At 49.6% G+C, this 17442-nt stretch overlaps 1 protein-coding gene and 1 non-coding gene across 4 annotated transcripts in view; one reads left to right on the top strand and one right to left on the bottom strand.

The window, feature by feature from the left end:
• Positions 1-2333: 2333 nt before the first annotated feature.
• GFRA2 (GDNF family receptor alpha 2) overlaps positions 2334-17442 on the top strand; it is a 102831-nt gene continuing 87722 nt past the window's right edge. For all 3 annotated transcript variants that reach the window (XM_032800917.2, XM_032800918.2, XM_032800919.2), the window contains exon 1: positions 2334-3728. In XM_032800917.2, coding sequence (XP_032656808.1) covers positions 3689-3728 — 40 coding nt within the window. In that variant the 5' untranslated portion in view covers positions 2334-3688. The remainder of the gene's footprint in view (positions 3729-17442) is intronic.
• TRNAR-CCU (transfer RNA arginine (anticodon CCU)) lies at positions 15359-15431 on the bottom strand. Its single transcript has one exon. It is a non-coding gene; the product is annotated as a tRNA-Arg (tRNA).

The following is a 17442-nucleotide window of genomic DNA, read 5'->3' on the forward strand; positions in this document are numbered from 1 at the left end:
AGCCAGACTAACCCCTCTGCAAAGCTGCTGAATCCCCACTCTGGGAGTCCCAGGCCTTCTGATTGCAACAGGGGTCATACCACCTTGACATCTACATATCCATTATTATGTGGTGATAGAAAATCATCTCCCCTTGCCCCAGTCTAGAGCACAGTGGTTTCATGCACTGGCCACCTGTCTTTGGAGACCCAGAGTCAGAGTTTGGTTAGTCTGGTGAAGAGGGATCTCTACTTTTGCTGTTGGGTATTGGACCACATCTCAGAAACCACTGCATATTTCAGCATGATTGGCAGTCTCTGCTCAGGACTGGAGTAGCGCAGAGGGTGGCAGCGGCAAGTCAGGACTGAAGGGTACTGGCAGAGCTGTGTGCAGCTGCCAGAGGTGCTGTGTGTCAGGTCTGTGGGTCAATGTTGATAAATGCAAAGTAATGCCCATTGGAAAACACAATCCCAACCCATACATTAAAACAATGGGGTCTAAATGAGCTGTTACCACTCAAGAAAGAGCCCTTGGAGTCATTGTGGATAGTTCTCTGAAAACATCCACTCAAATGTGCAGTGGCATTGATGGGAATCATTAAGAAAGAGATAGATAATAAGAAAATATATTGCCTTTATATAAATCCATGGTACACACAGATCTGGAATATTGCATGCAGATGTGATCACCCTATCTCAAAAAAAAGGATATATTGGAATTGGGAAAGGTTCAGAAAAGGGAATCCAAAATGATTAGGGGTATGGAACAACTTCTGTATGAGGAGAGATTAATAAGTCTGGGCCTTTTCAGCTTGGAAAAGAGACAGCTAAGGAGAGATATGATTGAGGTCTATAAAATCATGACTGGTGTGGAGAAAGTTGATAAGGAACTGTTGTTTACTACCTATCATAACGTAAGAACTATGGGTCACCCAATGAAATTAATAGACAGCAGATTTAAAACAAACAAACAAAAGGAAGTATTTCTTCACACAACACACAGTCAACCCATGGAACTCTTTGCCAGAGGATGTTGTGAAGGCCAAGACCATAACAGGGTTCAAAAAAGAACTAGGTAAGTTCATGGAGGATAGGTCAATCAATGGCTATTAGCCAGGATGAGCAGGTGTGGTGTCCCTAGCCTCTGTTTGCCAGAAGCTGGGAATGGGCGAAAGGGAATGGATCACTTAATGACGATCTGTTCTGTTCATTCCCGCTGAGGCACCTGGCATTGGCCACTGTCAGAAGACAGGACACTTGGCTAGATGGATCTTTGGTTTGACCCAGTGTGGCCATTCTTATGTTCTTATGACTGAAAAGCAGCCACAGAGCTGTGAGTGGGGAGCCCGGGAGTGGCACAAAAGAAGGGGTGCTGGCTTCAAGTCAATACTGAAGGGCATTGGCAGAGCTGCTGAGAGAGGGACAGGAGCAGAAGAGCAGGGGCTGCTCCAGGTGAGCAGAGTTGCATGCATTGAGGAGCTGGCACAGCATCTTCCTGTGCTCTGCCTGCTCTGGCATAAACGGGGGTGGGGCAGTCTCCTGGACTCTCCATCCAGCAGCTTTTGCCAGTGGTAAATTCACCTGGGAGCTCCCAGCTCTTGGCAGTTTGGGTCACAATTCCCCTGCCCCAGAGAGCAAGGCTGTTTCCCAGCCCCCCTGTCTGAGCCCCAGGGAGAATCCAGGGCACCCTCCACATGGACATTCCCCAGTGTAGAAACGGGCTGGAAAGCTATCCACAGCAGAGAACCATCAGGCACCGGAACCTAGGCCTTGGGGTCTCTCCAAGGCAGAGCTACCACAGGGTCTTGTCCCCTCAGCCCACAGCAATGAAGAGGGCAGCAAAGCCCCCAGAGCCCCAGCAGGAAAGTTGATTGCTTGTGTGAGCACCGGGAATGTTTCCACTGATTTCAGTAGGCTTGGCAGACCGATAGGGGACATTTGTGGGAGGCACTCTTGCCTTATCATATAAATATATATTTTAAAAATCTTTTTGTCCATCTGTAAAAGAAGAAGAGAAATGAAACCAGTGTGAGGTCTGAGTGTGGCACTGTCTGGAGCTTCTGAAGATTTCACTGTCAATGGGCTCAGAGAGAGAGAGAGAGAGAGTGTGTGTGTGTGACATTTCTCCCACACACACAGGCTGAGATCAGCTGGCAGCTTGCTTCATTTCTTTCCCAAGGAAGCGGATCCTACTTAATTAATTTACTTAATGTTTAAAATTCCGATTAAATGCAATGGGTAATGTATAGTTTATGTTGCACCCTCCCCCCCACTTCCAAAAGAGGGGCCAGGCCATGCACTTTGCAGGGTGAATCGTGCATCTGCCTTGGGACAAACTCCCCCTACCCCCAGCTCCATGCCTTTCCTCGCTCCCTTGTTTCCTCTCTGTGCGTTCCTCCTGACGTTCAATGCAGTTCCGCGGGAGCTTGCACATTCACCTACAGAGCCAGCTCTCGCCGACCGAGGAAGGCTCCCAGCGAGCCGGGACTGTGTGCGCAGGAGAGGGCTGCTTCCCTGGTGCCGGGTTGAATGCAGCCCCGTCCCCTGCTGCCGTGAGAGAGAGGGAGTGGGGTGGGTGCCCCATCTCAAAGCCCGGCGTTGGAACTATGTAGCTCTCTTCGGGGGTCTCCCGCTGTGGCACGGAAGGGAGCGAAAAGTACTTTGGAGCCCAGCCGATGGGGACGCCGCTCCCAGCAAGGATTGGAGCGAGCCAGCGCCTGCATCTTTGTGCGGTGGCAAAGTTTCCTGGCTTCTTCCTTGGAGCGAGAAGGCTGCGTCTAGCCTGAGAGCAAGGAGACCCTCCGCCTCTTTAAATAGTGTGTGTGTGGGGGGGGCGGGGGGACAGACTGCCTTCTCTGTACACCCCCTCTCCGCCTCCCCAAGCAAAGGCACAGCCTCAACCTGCCCACTGCTCTTTGCGAGGAGGCGACTGGTCATCGCGGGCTGTCCGTTGTCGTCTCCCATCGCCTGGCTTTGCTTCCCCACCCCTCCGACTCCGGCCTCTCTGAGTTGCTGCTCGTGGGGGTGATGAACGGACAATCAGCTGAGACAGGGAGGCCAAGCTGAAGGGAAGGGGCAGTTCTGGGCTGGCGCGTTTCCACTCCAGGTTCTGGTCAGTGTCAGTCCCAGAGGCGAACTGGGCAGTGGCAGGGCTGGAGGAAGCTGCCGCTGCTGCTCCCTTGTTGAGTCTGCTGCTGCTGCTGCTGCTGCTTTCCACCGCCGGGCATATCAGAGTGCAGCCCCTTCTCTCCACCCTCCCCCAGAAGGCAGAAAGAGAGAGACACGCAGACATCTCCAGTTTGCAGGAATTTCCATCAGCAAACGGGGCGAGCCAAGGGGGGAAAGGCACGAGTCGTGAGCGCCCCACATTCCCCGCTGTCTAAAGGATCCCGCCGGATTGTGTCTACTCAGATCACGCTGTGGATATTCGTCTAATTTCCTCCCCATTTCCACCTCCTCTCGGTTACCCTTTCGCCCCCGAAAGATGCTTGGGAGGAATAGAACCAGAACTGTTCATCACTGGAAGAGCTAAAGAGAGAGAGAGGCTAGCTGGCTGGCTGCAGAGCTGGGGTGTATTTTTTGGGGGGGTGAAGGCTGAAAGAAACCATTTTTTTAAAGTTCATCAGAGAAATCTCAGGATTTCTTTTTGCCTGGATTTGGGAGAGAGATATAAATATATTTACACGTGGGTAACTATTGGATTTACTAACATGATTTTAGCAAACGTTTTCTGCATCCTCCTCTTTTTAGGTGAGTAATCCTGTTTAGGATGCAAATCATTACTCTCTGGTTTGTTTGGTGATTGTGAGTCCTTTGTCAAACCCCAGAAGCCCTGGTGCTTGGACAGCGTTTAAGAGCGGACATGTTTTATATTAAAAGATAAACCCCAAACACAACGACAAAGCTTGGCATAGACCCTCATTTTAAAGTGGGCTACAGTCCGGAATGAAATACAAGGATTGAGAGACGCTTATAGGTTTCAGTTCAACTAAATGTCTCAGCAACGATTCCTACGGGAAGGAATTGGGGTCCAGGGAAGGGCAGGGAGATGAGCAGAAATCAGGCTCGTATCTAGGGGGCAACTTTTTAAACTATCAAACTTACGATGACCCCCCCCCCCAAAGCCTCTCCTTCCCGCACAGCCTTACCTCTCCAAGTTGTGGTGGAATTGAGGCAGATATCCTGATCGAACCCTCTCCTTCCATCTGAACAGGAGTAGCGCTGCCGAATTGGTACGCAGCATGTTGCAGATAGCTGCCCGGCTGCGTGTTAGTTCTCCTCTAACCAGCCCTTATGGTAGAGGCTTTTTAGGGTTATTATTTTAAAAAGACTCCCCCTCACCCGATTCAATCACTTTTCAAGACCCTTTGATTCCAGGCTGGTGTGAGGCAAGTCTCAGGGGTTTTTGCTGGCTGGTTTTAAAGTGTGCATGGAGGACTGATTTAGAAAGTTAATTGTGTGTCGTTGTGTGTTGGGGGGGAAGGAATTGCCATCTCTGTTGCAATCCAAGTGTCTGTTGTTTTAGATCATGTGTGACTTATTTAGCAGGCTATTTTGCCAAGAGGAAAGCCTGTATTTCTGAAGCAGCTTTATCCAGAGGTGGGGAAGGTGCAGCCCTGGCAAGGGAGGAGTTGCAATGTATTTTAGGTGAAATAAAAGCAAAAAGCTCCCTTTCCCCCAAAGCACGTTATCACCTTGGCAAATTATCCTCTCGATTCTTCCCAGTATTCTCAACTGGCAGGTAATGTCCCCTGTGCTACAATTCCACTCGCACATGGAGACACAGTTACAGACAGTACCTGCAGCTCTGTCTCTGGGTCTCACATACAACACTGCAGCACAGAACTCCTGGGGAACTCTGCTGAAATTCCCTTGTCTTTATGAATTTAACCCTGCATGGAGTGGATTAGGGTTGGAGGACGAGAGAGACAAGGGGCAGAAGGATGTTTAGAGTCATGGGGGCAAAGGGGGTGAGGGAGACTTGAAGGCTGGCCATGGCGCGAGTGAGAGTTCACTGCTTCAGGATTCTTCCCCTGGACTTTTGTTTTGGTTGGAGGGCTGGAGGGGGGCACAGCATGGGAAGCCCTCAGCAAGAGATCTATATGTAGGTTTAATATTTCCACAATAGGTCCCTGTGTCCTTGGCTAGTAGGAGAATAAATGGCCTGCTCTTGGTCTCCATTGCTGCTGGGCACAATTTTGCAAACACTTCAGTGACAAGAGCATGGCTTTTGGAAGGCTATTTTCATTGATGGCTAGGGAAGGGTGTGGGGGAAGGATTTCATTTTGGACCGAGGGGGATGGAAGGAGATTTTCTACTCTGCCTTAGGAGGGTCCGAATGGTTGCTTTGGGCAGGGGGTGACGGTCTCCTTTTCAATCAGTGTGTTACACATCAGTGTGTCTCTGTAGCAGGGTCTCTCGGATAAGCCTGGGTATGAGGCAAGATAGCTTGCTGCCTGGTTCTCTTTTGACAGCAAGTGAGAGTGCCTGACTCCATAGAGGGTGTGTGTGTGGGATGACATGGCTCTGGGCTGGGGATGATGGAAGATGGAGTAGCCACTTCTAGGGCATGTTGTCATTCCCAATGGCTTGGGGGCTTTGCGGGCAGCAAGAATGGGAAAGTGGGAGGTAGGAAGGGGTCAGAAAGTGAATGCACAGATCCCCCTGCCGCACTGGCTCCATGCTGAAAGCAGGGGGTGCGGTGGGGACTCAGGCTCTGCTTACAAAAGAGGTTGGGGTGGGGCAAACTTCAACCACCAAATTATTGTAGCTGCTAGGAGTTAACCCCTGGTTTATTTGCATGCACATTTGGCTGGTTGGGATGCCCCCTGTGAGCTAAACACGAGAGTCTGGGGATGGAGGGAACAGTCATAGAATCCTCCTCCCAGCCCTGCCAACCCAGGACAGTCCAGCTAAGCAGCAGGCTGGGATACTGAGCAGCCACAAACCCACTTCATTTCACCCCCATGAGGAGGCTGTTTAGAAACAGGACTTTCCTCCTTTGGGTTCTTGTTTCTTTGTAATGGTCCCAATCTTCTGCGGCTCAGACTGGGCCAGGAGAATGGTGTGGAGAGGAGTCAGGGAGAGGTGCAAATTGAAGGATTAACAAGCTCGTTGCAGGCAACGCTTACGCACGGGTTCTAGACAGTGGGGCCCAGAATTGCCAAGCTGCATGCATGCTGGGTGCTGAGCAGAGCCTTAGTTAGCTTCCTAAATGGGAGCTGAGCTTTTCTGAAAGCCTGGCCCCAGCAGTAGGTGCTGAGCCCTTGATAATCTATCCCCTTGTTCCAATGAGCAAAGAAAGCTATTGCTCTTGGGGCTAAACAAATGCCACCACAACGATGGCACAGAGGAGCCAGCACAGCAAGAGGCACAGAGGAGCCCATACTCAGCAAGAGGAGAGAGCAATACTACTGAGTTAAGCTAGGGCAGTGAATATTTGCTTATAAAGCACCCCATGTCCAATGGGCTCTGCCAAGACCATAGACCCATATTGCAGATGATGTGACCGAGTAACGATCCGGGGAAGCTGTGGGGAGAGAGGGGTATTCTGACAAAGGAATGTTTGCTGGCTCTGTAACTGAGGTTTGTGCATCCAGCTACAAATCCTCATCATGCTCTGATGCCCTAGAGACTGCTGGGGATTAGATGTAAATTCTCTGCAGATGTTTTATTAATATGAGTTCAGTATGTGCGTATGCGCCGGGCGTAGGAAAACACTCATCCTGCCCCTCCATGCAAACTCCCTCCTGGAGGCTCTGAGGATGCTATATATGCGAGAGGTGAACAAGGTACATAGATAACTTCAGGCTTCCTGTACAACAGCTGGGCCTGGGCTGGGGATGGTGGATGTCAGGGCCCAATATATCATTGGAGTCATTGGAGTGAACTTGGCCTCGTATGTTTGGTCTGTGATTGTCCCGGACCTCCTCCTCTCTGGCAGGATGGGCTGAGCAGGAAGGGTTTATTCTTTGCTAGGGGCACAGAGCAGAGAAACAGGCACCATTGATGCTTGTGATGCAGATTCAGGTTGGCACTAGGATGACAAGGGGGACGTTTTAAAGAAGGAGCTCATAATCTGAGGTGGAAGCAAGGGGGGCATGCAGGGATACCCAACTTCTAGTCATCTTTGAAAGCAGAGGGGGGCTTCTCCTCATCTAGCTGGCTTGGGGAACAGTGCTCCCCCATAACTCTCCCTCCTGTTTCCAACCCCTGCTTGTAATGAGTTAAATGCACAAGCTCCATGGGATTTAAGAAGCAGGAGCTGGGGCATTATCTGTGTAGGGGCCATTTCAGAGGTGCCTGCAATGGGAACTTAGGGTGCTTGCTGCTTTGCTGGATTGGGCCCCAACGTGGTGCCTCACTGGCTACCGGACCAGGATAGTCCCAGCGAATACATCAGCCAAGAAGCCGTGCTGGGCTGGTGTCTGGTTTGGGATGACTGTGCCAGAGAGAAAAATTCTGGTCCTAGCACTAGAGAATGGGCAGGCCAGGTAGCAGAGATAGGGCCACTGGAACATGCCCATATCCCACTCTCCATGTCACAGCTGGTAGATTTGCTGTTGCATTTCCCATCATTGTCACTGGTGGGCATCTCTGCCCATGCAAGAGTCAGTGCAGGAGCAATGCCTTTCCATATGCACACTGGACCTACCTCCCCATGGGTTCTTTGTACAACCCCGAGCTCTTTTCATTACATCAGAACAAGGCCTTTTGTCTTTCTCATCTGCCTTGGCAGCATTTTCTGGGGCAGCATGGCTCTGGACCTGGCTCCCCCTTTGCCACGCCTGCCCGTCAGCCCCCAGTGTAAACCAATCTCATGCATTCACGTTTCTACGTGCAGCTCGGGAGTCATGCAGAGTCAAGCTGGAGGCTGGGCTGTGCTCTGCAGGGGGATCTGGGTTGTGAGGAGCATGGTTGGAGGGAATCCAATGAGGATGGTAGGATGGAGAAGGCACTTCAGATCTAACTGTGAAACCTTGTTGGGAAAGACTGGATCATGGATTTCCCTTTGTCTCCTGAGACCTGGGTCTGGATTTAGGCCTACTGGGGCTTAACTCATCAGCGAGTCCTTGAAAAACCAACGGTCAATGTCATCCCTGATGTAAATCTGAGTGTGTGCAGAGATGGGGGGCTGGGAGGAAGAGTCAGCTTTGGGACGATGGGCAGATTTGGTGGATCTAAGTCCCCGGGGGCAAGCACCTTTGCCTGTTGTGGTGGGTTCTCTTGGATGGGGTGCAGTTGTCCTGCTCTGGACCTCACACCTCTCCACTCCAAATATTCATTCTTCTTGCAATGATGAACCCCTGTTTGGTCCCTAGAAGGATGGGAATCTGGAGATGCTGGCTCCTATTCCTCCCTCCACCAGCCCTTTCTGGAGTTTTTGGTTGCATAGGCAAAGCATTATGTGAGGAGCTGGCTCAGAGAGCTGCGGTTGTGGAATGGGGAGAACAAGCCCGCTCAGCGCAGAAATCGTGCATGGAACCGGAGTCTGACAGCAATATTCCAGTGCTGTTCTGCCTGATGGATCCCTCCTCCAGCCCACGTGGAGTATAGTATTGGAAGGACGAGAAGAACTTCCAGCATGGCAAGGGGAAATTTGCTCCCCATCTCTTGGCTGGATGAGGTTTTGAGCTATGGTCTCTTGCACTGACAGTGCCAGTTACTGGGACACCTTTCATGTCTGTCCAAATGGAACAAGATTCAGTGATGACCCAAAAGGGCAGACATCTGCTGAAATCAGAAGTAAATCTACTCTCTGCTCTTTGGCCTGAGGGCAAGTGATGGACACATTTTCAGTAAACAGCTCTGCAAAGGCATCTCGATCCAGACCTGTAATGCCTCCTGCTATTTCAGTCCCAGGCTCCCTCCCCCAGCTTTGCCAATGCCCCTCAGTCCTGACCTTCAACATCCCCTGCCATTCCAGTCCTCTCCCCACACACAGCTCTACCAAGGCACCTCGCTTCTGACCTGCAGCACCCCCTGCTATTCTAGTTCTGGCCACCACCTCACCATCTAGCTCTGCCAATGTCCCTCAGACTTGACCTGCAATCCCTCCTGCTATTTCAGCCCTGGACTGTACAACTCGCCTTCAGTGCTGGTTATTCCCAATCCTTAGCTTTTCTTTTTCTCTGCCAAGGCACTGAATGGTATACTAATATTCTCAAAGGACTCACAGGATAAATCACTAACTTGCAACGTAAGTGAAGGTTTGATCTCAGGTCCACGTATGTAAAGCTTGTGTTTGGTGCCTAACCTAAGGCACCACTCAGCTCCCAGGGCGGCGTGAGTCTTATAGTGGCAGAGAAGAAGAGCAAACAATGGACATAATAGCGAATGAAAAGCTCATTCTCAACTGCTGTGCGGGGCGGTAGGAAAGCAATGAGCACTGTTATGTGCTCAATCTGAACTAGGATGTCAGATCCTAGTGGTGAAGCGAGGAGGTAAGAGGTTGCTGTGAACATGATGTAAAGAAACTCAAAACAAAGCCAAGTGACCCTTGCTTTCCTTGCCCTGCTGCTTGTTGCAGGTGGAATCTGCTCTCAGAAAGAAGCTAGCATGGGCCTCTCAGCTGCCTCTAGGTGTCACTGTCTCACTTCCATACCTGGCCAGAGTGACCCGTGGCTAGGGATAAGGTGGAATTGGTACACTGAGGCTAGAGCCAGCCTGACATTTTCTGTTTATATCTCGTGTTTTTCGTTACCAGAGAACACAGCGGGAAATGATCACTTCCGTGGCGCAGAAGGCAGGGCTGTAAAATCATCAGTTTGCCTTTGAAGGCTGGGTGGGAGCAGGCCCATGGGTATTAGGAAGGACTGAAGTGGGGGATACAATCCATTACACCCCAGACACAGAGCGAGAAGAAGGGAGCCTTCCTGGCTGGGCATTTAAAGAGGCATTGTTCTTCCACTCTGACCTGCATGTTAGACTTTAGCGCCCTGTCGACAGGGCTGCGAAGGTTTCGTTTCCAACCTGTTGGTGAAAGGCCGTGTTTTAAATTCAGTGGAATGTTGTTTAATATAAAGAAACACCCCCCCAGAATAAATCTAATGAGGCCCCTTCTTAGAAATAGAGACTATTATGTCTGGATCCAATTATACTGTTTAAAGAAGGAGGAAAAGTGAGAGAGAGAGATGGGGGAGGCAGGGAGTCCGGGCATGACTCTGCTCAGGGGCAGGAGCTAAATGGAGGGTAAAGACACACCGTTTTTATTAGCTCTCCTGCCAGCTCATGTGAAGGTCAGCAATAGCTGTGTGTAAACTGAGTACCTAGTATGCCCTGCATGGCTGTATCCAATGTACAGCATCGCCAACTCCCAAGTGTTCAAGAATCCTGAGTCCGATGCCCCAGAACTCATGAGGTTAAAAAAACCATCCCATTTGGGTTTTGTTTTTTTGCCTTTGGTTTTTGAGCCTTTCCAGATCACATCTTGAAGCTTTTTCTCCCAACCAGTAGGGCTAGAACCAAGCTCTCTCTTCTTTTCATGGGAGCTGAAATTCTCCTGTATTCGCCTGACTCCAGGAACTGGGGCTTTAAGAAAATAAAGCAATTATTGTAAAATCACAGGAGTTGGCCACATTGGCTAGGGATTACATTCCCTTCCCCATAAATTCGTTTTCTCACTTCAATAACATTTTCCAGGGGAGGCCTATGGAAAGCCAATAAAGCCTCAGGGCTGCTCTAACATATGTTCTCCTTCCCATGAAAGCAGAGAATAGCCGCAGTGCAATATGCAAGCCATGCCCCTTCCCTACCCTGTCCACACCTTCCTGGGGAGCTGAGCTAGTGTATTGATTTTATGCAGCTCTGCAGCACTACACCAACCAGGGGCTCCTTTAGGGGGCTGTGTCCTGGCCCTTTATGTGGCTTCAACAGCGTAACTAAGAATCAGGCCTTATACTTCCTTATACTTCATTTGATGGCTACCGTAGACCTCCAGCATACTCCACTGATCAGCCTTGAGCCCTCAACACGGCTCTGCTGTGGCTTACTGCACCCCTGATATTCCAACACTGCTGGTGCCCATCACTGCCAACCCATAGCCTCCCTCCTTGCTGCTGTTCCAGCTCTAGGCTTTCTGACAGACAGCTGTGTGTTGCCCCTCACTCCTGGCCTGCAGCCCTTTCTGCTATTCCAGAACTGGCAGCTGACATTTCCAGTGGCGTGTTTATGGCACAAGGTGGACAAATTTTTACTGGGACTCAGAATGAAACCTGCCAGACTCAGTGCATTGGGGACATGAACTAGAACTGGCCCCTAACTCTGCAGGGGTGAAAAGCTGGTGCTCTGCAGCTGCTGAATTTCTGGAATGACTCGATGGAAGATGTACTATTTCCCATCTTTGAATCTGTCCTTAGAAAGACTGCAGAGATGCTGGTCCAAGGAGATATGTCCCTGTGCGCCAGAGGGAAGGATCCACATTCTGTGCAATCTTTCCCAACACAGCAAACCCCACAGCCAAACTGGCCAGCATGACCTTGCCGTACAGTTAGCAACAGATGCAATACAGCCATCAGACCCATTTAAATACCTGCCGGAGAAGTGAGGTATTTAATGCCTGCACAGTCTGGAAGGAGGACTGGTCAGGGATGAAGGATGTGTGTGAATGTTTCAGTGGGGTCTGCTGGAATTGCACAGGGGAAAACTACTTTGGGAGATTGCTGTAGCCTGATATTGTGGTGGGGAACACCAGATGGTTCAGCTGGCTGATGTCCAGTCTTGGATCCAGTTTGCACAACAAACCAGAGCTTGGGCTGTTGGGGAATATATTTGGGAGCTGGCTGGCTGAAGGGGAGGTTGGGGCAGGGAAAGGAGGTAGTGCTGAGCCCTGGGCAGTGTTAAGTCATGGGGAAAGGGATGGAGGAATTGTCCCTAGTTATTCCCTTTTGTGCAAATATTTCCTTTGGTTTCCATTCATGCTGTCTGCTTGAGTTTTGCAAAGTCTTTACTGGTTTTTATTAGAGCCCCAAATAAGTTGCACCAGACCAGTAGTCTTATTGGATAATTACATATCCTTACCTTCCAAGTTCCTGTGAATGTAATCACTGTATAAAAGCAGCTGAGTGCTTCAGGATTGCTCATTGAAACAGGTGAGTTTTATTCACTTTTTTTTGGAAACCAGGGGGGAATTTCATGTACTTTTGATGTGAAACAGTTGCACATTCACTTGGCTATGTCTACACTGCAGTTGAGAGGTGTATTTCCCAGGTTAAGTAGACATATTTATGCTAGCTACAGCTAGTCCACAAAAATAGTGGTGTGAATGTGGCAGCCCGGGTAAGCTGCCTGCTTATAATCCCATCTGAAATCCTAGGTGCATCCTCTGACAACTAGCTCGAGCCACTGCCTGAGCTGCCATGGTCATACTGTTATTTTTAGCATGCTAGCTCAAGCATAGGTGAAGTAGGTGAAACTCACTAGCTGGCAGCAGGAGTAGACTCTTATCTTCTATGTGCACCAGCCTCTAGAGGGTGACTGGACACACGCTTAGCCAGTGGGTTACCCAACCCTTTGCCTGGCTCTGGTTTAAGCAGAGTCAGGGCTGAGCTGCAGGATTTGGAAGCAGAGCCAAGTTCCAAACCCCTTGAAAGCGAGAGGGTGTTGAATGCTTTCACCCACTAGTGACGTGCGACTGAGAAAGCTCAGGGCATTACTCAGCCAGGCAAGAAGAGAAGCCAGGACTGATGTCCATCAGAGCCTCTTGGGTGGCCTGCATTGAAGCAAGCCAAAGTGACTAGAGGTCAAAGGGGTTTGAGGGAGGGATAGCTCAGTGCTTTGAGCATTGGCCTGCTAAACCCAGGGTTGTGAGCTCAGTCCTTGAAGGGGCCATTTAGGGATCTGGGGAAAAAATCTGTCTGGAGAATGGTCCTGCTTTGAGCAGGGGGTTGAACTAGATGACCTCCTGGGGTCCCTTCCAACCCTGATATTCTATGATTCTGTGTGAGATATGCTGTGCTCAGTGCTCCAGAAGGTGAGAAGAGCCCCTCTGTGTTCTGGGCATGGGGAGAGGAGCTGCTCCTTACTCCCAAATCAACTCATCAGTTACAACCAGTGAGCTTGAGCAAGAATGGTTCTATATTCAGTTCCATTGATAATCTGAGCTGCCCACCACAGCTGATTCCTACTAGGAACTCCAGCAGCTCCTGATTCCCTCTGGGGTGAATGGGAGGAGAACCAGGACCTGCATATTAACAGTCCATCTTGCCCCAGCACCCTACGGAAGGTGGAATCTACCAGCAGCTCCTGTGGCAGAGAGCTCCAGACATCAGCCACCCTCTAGAAACAGAGTTTGGGTTTGCAGGAAGGGAAATGGGGGTGCTGCCTTCTGGCCTGTGGTCCAGTTCTTAGCAGTGGGGGACTGCTCAGCATCCCTCTGCTGTTTGCACAAAAACTGCCAGGTCAGGACTTTCCATGAGCACAGAATCCTCCAGCTTTACTTATTTGTTTTGAAATTTGCTGCTTTTTGACACATTTGTTTTGGCGAGCTGGACTCTCCCCTCTTTCACCTGCCCCTAGCTGATGCAACCAGGCCACCGACTGCTCAAGGATACAGTGCTGCAAATCCAGAGTTACTTCAGCAGACTCATTCCAGATTCACAGGACAGGGTGTTGGGCTCTCCCTGTGCTGGAGCTGGTTTACAAACAGCCAGTCAGGACCCCCGGTTGACTTTGGAATTAAACAGTAAGATACAGGAAGTCCTGAGCCACCATGCTGCATTGAAGTCACTGGGGACTGCAGCAAGGAAGGAATACAGGATCAGAGCTTGTGTGGAAAAGAGTGTGATCTAGTTTGGTTGAACTCAGACTGGGAGTCAGGAATCCTGGGTTCTGTCTGACATTGACTCACTGTAGGGGTTGGAACGTGTCATTTCACTTTGCTGAACCTCAGTTTCCTCTTCTGTCATGGTGGGCCTATCCCATGTGCCTGTCTATCTCCTGGACAAGTTCACGAGCTATATAAAGGCCAAGGATGGGCTTGGGGAGTTATTGTACCTCTAGAGATCTCGCCACGAGAAAGAAGAGCCTGATGGTTTCAACCTAGAAGATGAGAAGTAAACTCCCACTGTATTTTTGGGGTTTGCTTATCTTGCCTTCCCAGTATACCTGAACTCAGCCTTAGTTGCAGGCTGTTCCACACTGGGGCATGTAGTAATAAGCAGCAACAGGATCAGTTATTTATTACTATTATTTACATTATAGCAGCACCTAGAAGTCTCAGTCAAGATTTGGACCTCATTATGCTAGGTGCTGTATATACAAACAGTAAGAGACAGTCCCTGCCCCTAACAGCTTGCAATTTAAATAGAGAAGACAGACAAAAAGCAGGAGGGGAAACCGAGGCACAGGGCAGTGATGTACCTTGCCCATAGTCCCAGAGCAGCACACTGGTAGAGCTGGGAACAGAGCAAAGCTCTCCTGAGTTCCAGCCTGGTGCACTATCCACTAGTCCATAACCCGATGCTGGTGGGAAAGGGAGGTTGTCCCAATGAAGTGATTGCAGTCACCAGTGGAGGATTAAACCCCAACAAACCTATTGAGTTGGGGACCAGCGGATGCATGATGGACACTGCACTCTGTTGAAAATCTGGCCCTTAATGTGAATAGAGGTTACACATAAACAGGTGACAACATGGGCCTTCCTTGACATATCAGTGCAGCCTGGGACAGGAGGGGCAGAGAGACCTTGAAGTGGAGTGTAACCAGATTTACAAAGATCTCTGTCCCGCCCTTATTTCAATGGATGGCTGCAAGCTGAGAAAACGACCCTTTTAGGTGGAACATCCTAGGTTCTGTGAGCCTGATGTTGGGATGCACCTGGAGTAACACTATGGAGTCAGTGGGCTTTGTTTTATCCTATGGATTGACAGCACATGATCCACTGAGACTGCCTTCATTTTTTGAGCTGTGTTGCGATTGGTTGCGTTGGTCACATGGTATTTTTCTGTCTCCTAAGTGGATGAATAAAGCTCTTATAACTAGGAGAAGAGGGTTGAAGAGTCTAGTAGGAGGTTGATTCTTGGCAGTCCTGCTCTAGTGTCTGCTGAGAGATGATTTGTGAGCTGGTCTTTTCTTTCAGCAGAAGGGACTAGGCGTGCTCCACCTCCTCTGCAAGCTCTAATAAGGCTAGTCAGTGACAAACATTGCAGCCCTGGAAACAAGCTCTCTGTAGCTGATCAGTGATCCTGAGGACCTGCTAATGTTTCCCAGTGTCCCATGCTAGCACAGTGTATCTTATGTTCTCCTGTAGTGGCTGCTCCCCTAGAGGATAACAGTTTACTGCTGCTGCTGCTAGCTACTGGACTTACTTATCTAGCTCAAATGGCAGAGGTTGGTGTTGAAGGCAGGGAGTTCAAACCCTATTGATGGCCTCTGTAGTTTTTCACGCCAGATGGGACTTGAACCCACAATCTCTGGCTTAGGAAGCCAATGCCTTATCCATTAGGCCACTGGGGCCCTAAAGTGTGTGCTTGAGGGAGACCTGCAGCTGGGCAGAGTCAGGGAGCAGCAAAAGCCTACAGCACTCCCATCCAAGTCGTAACCTGACCCAATCCTGCTTAGCTTCTAAGATGAGACAAGATTGGGTGTTTTCAGGAAGGCTGTTGCCTAGCTCTTTAGAGAGTGGAAACATTAACGCTCCTGTGACTGTCACCATAAGAGCTAAGCCAGATTTATTGCATGGTGCATTTCATTACCTCTCATATTTTTAATATGCAGGATTTTCATTATATTGTAAGGATACTTCAGACTGAAGTGATGAAACTCATTTTGATGTGATCATTGACTACAAATATACTGCTTTATATGTGGAGAGCAATGTTATCGAGTGACTAGAGCAGCTGACTGGGAGCAAGGATTTCGGGCTTTTATTCCCCTCTCTGCTCCTAATTTGCTATGTGATGTTGCTTGAGTTGCTTCATGGTATGATGACTCAGTTTCCCCACCTGGCTAACTGAGGGTTGTAAGGACCAATCTACTAGCGCTATGAGAGGTAGTGAACTCTGGGAACCTGGCCACAGAAGAAATGAGGCTGTGACACCAACTTAGTCTCTTGTGAGCTAGGCATGACAGACAGTTTCTGCTCAAGAGAATCCCAGGCCTGAAATAGCAGGTGAGCTGCCCAGCTGAACTGAGGTCATAGAATCATAGAAGATTAGGGTTGGAAGGGACCTCAGGAGGTCATCTAGTCCAACCCCCTGCTCAAAGCAGGACCAATCCCCAGCTAAATCATCCCAGCCAGGGCTTTGTCAAGCCGGGCCTTAAAAGCCTCTAAGGATGGAGATTCTACCACGTCCCTAGGTAACCCATTCCAGTGCTTCACCACTCTCCTAGTGAAATAATGTTTCCTAATATCCAACCAAGACCTCCCCTACTACAACTTGAGACCATTACTCCGTGTTCTGTCTTCTGTCACCACTGAGAACAGCTGAGCTCCATCCTCTTTGGAACTCCCCTTCAGGTAGTTGAAGGCTGCTATCAAATCCCCCCTCACTCTTCTCTTCTGAAGACTAAATAACTCCAGTTCCCTCAGCCTCTCCTCGTAATTCATGGCCCAGCCTCCTGACATCTTTGTTGCCTCCACTGACTCTCTCTATTTTTCACATCTTTCCTGTGCAGGGGGGCCCAACAAACTGGATGATACCCAGATGTGGCCCTCTACCAGATTGCTGAATACAGGGGAATAATCACTTCCCTTTTTATTCTAATCGCTGCATGCTCCTACTAATGCAGTCCCAAATGACCGCTACTTCTTTGCAACAAGGGCAACTGCTGACTCATATCCAGCTTCATGCATCCTCTGTAATCCCGGTCCTTTTCTACAGAATCTGCTTAGGCTTCGGCTCCAGCCTGTACAGTGCATGGGATTCTTCCATCCTAATGTGCAGACTCTGCACTTGTCCTTGTTGAACCTCATCAGATTTCTTTTGGCGCAATTCTCCAATTTGTCTAGGTCACTCTGGACCCTATCACTACCCTCCAGTGTCTCTACCTCTCCCCCCAGCTTAGTGTCATCCGCGAACTTGCTGAGGGTGCAGTCCATCCAGTCATCCATTAATGAAGATGTTGAACAAAATGGGCCCCAGGGACCGACCCCAGTGGCACTCTGCTTGACACCGGCTGCCAACTAGACACTGAGCAGCTGATCACTACCCATTGAGCCCGACGATCTAGCCAGCTTTCTATCCACCTTATAGTCCATTCATCCAATCCATACTTTTTTAACTTGCTAGGAAGAATACTGTGGGTGACCATATCAAAAGCTTTGCTAAAGTCAAGGAATAACACGTCTGCTGCTTTCCCCATATCCACAGAGCCAGTTATCTCATCATAGAAGGCAATCAGGTTGATCAGGCATAATTTCCCCTTGGTAAATGCATGTTGACTGTTCCTGATCACCTTCTTTTCCTCCAAGTGCTTCAACATGGATTCCTTGGCCCAGTACTGGTACAGCTGAGGGTGCAGGAGA

The sequence above is a fragment of the Chelonoidis abingdonii genome, chromosome 2, assembly GCF_003597395.2.
Source record: "Chelonoidis abingdonii isolate Lonesome George chromosome 2, CheloAbing_2.0, whole genome shotgun sequence".
In the NCBI taxonomy this organism is placed as follows: domain Eukaryota; kingdom Metazoa; phylum Chordata; order Testudines; family Testudinidae; genus Chelonoidis; species Chelonoidis abingdonii.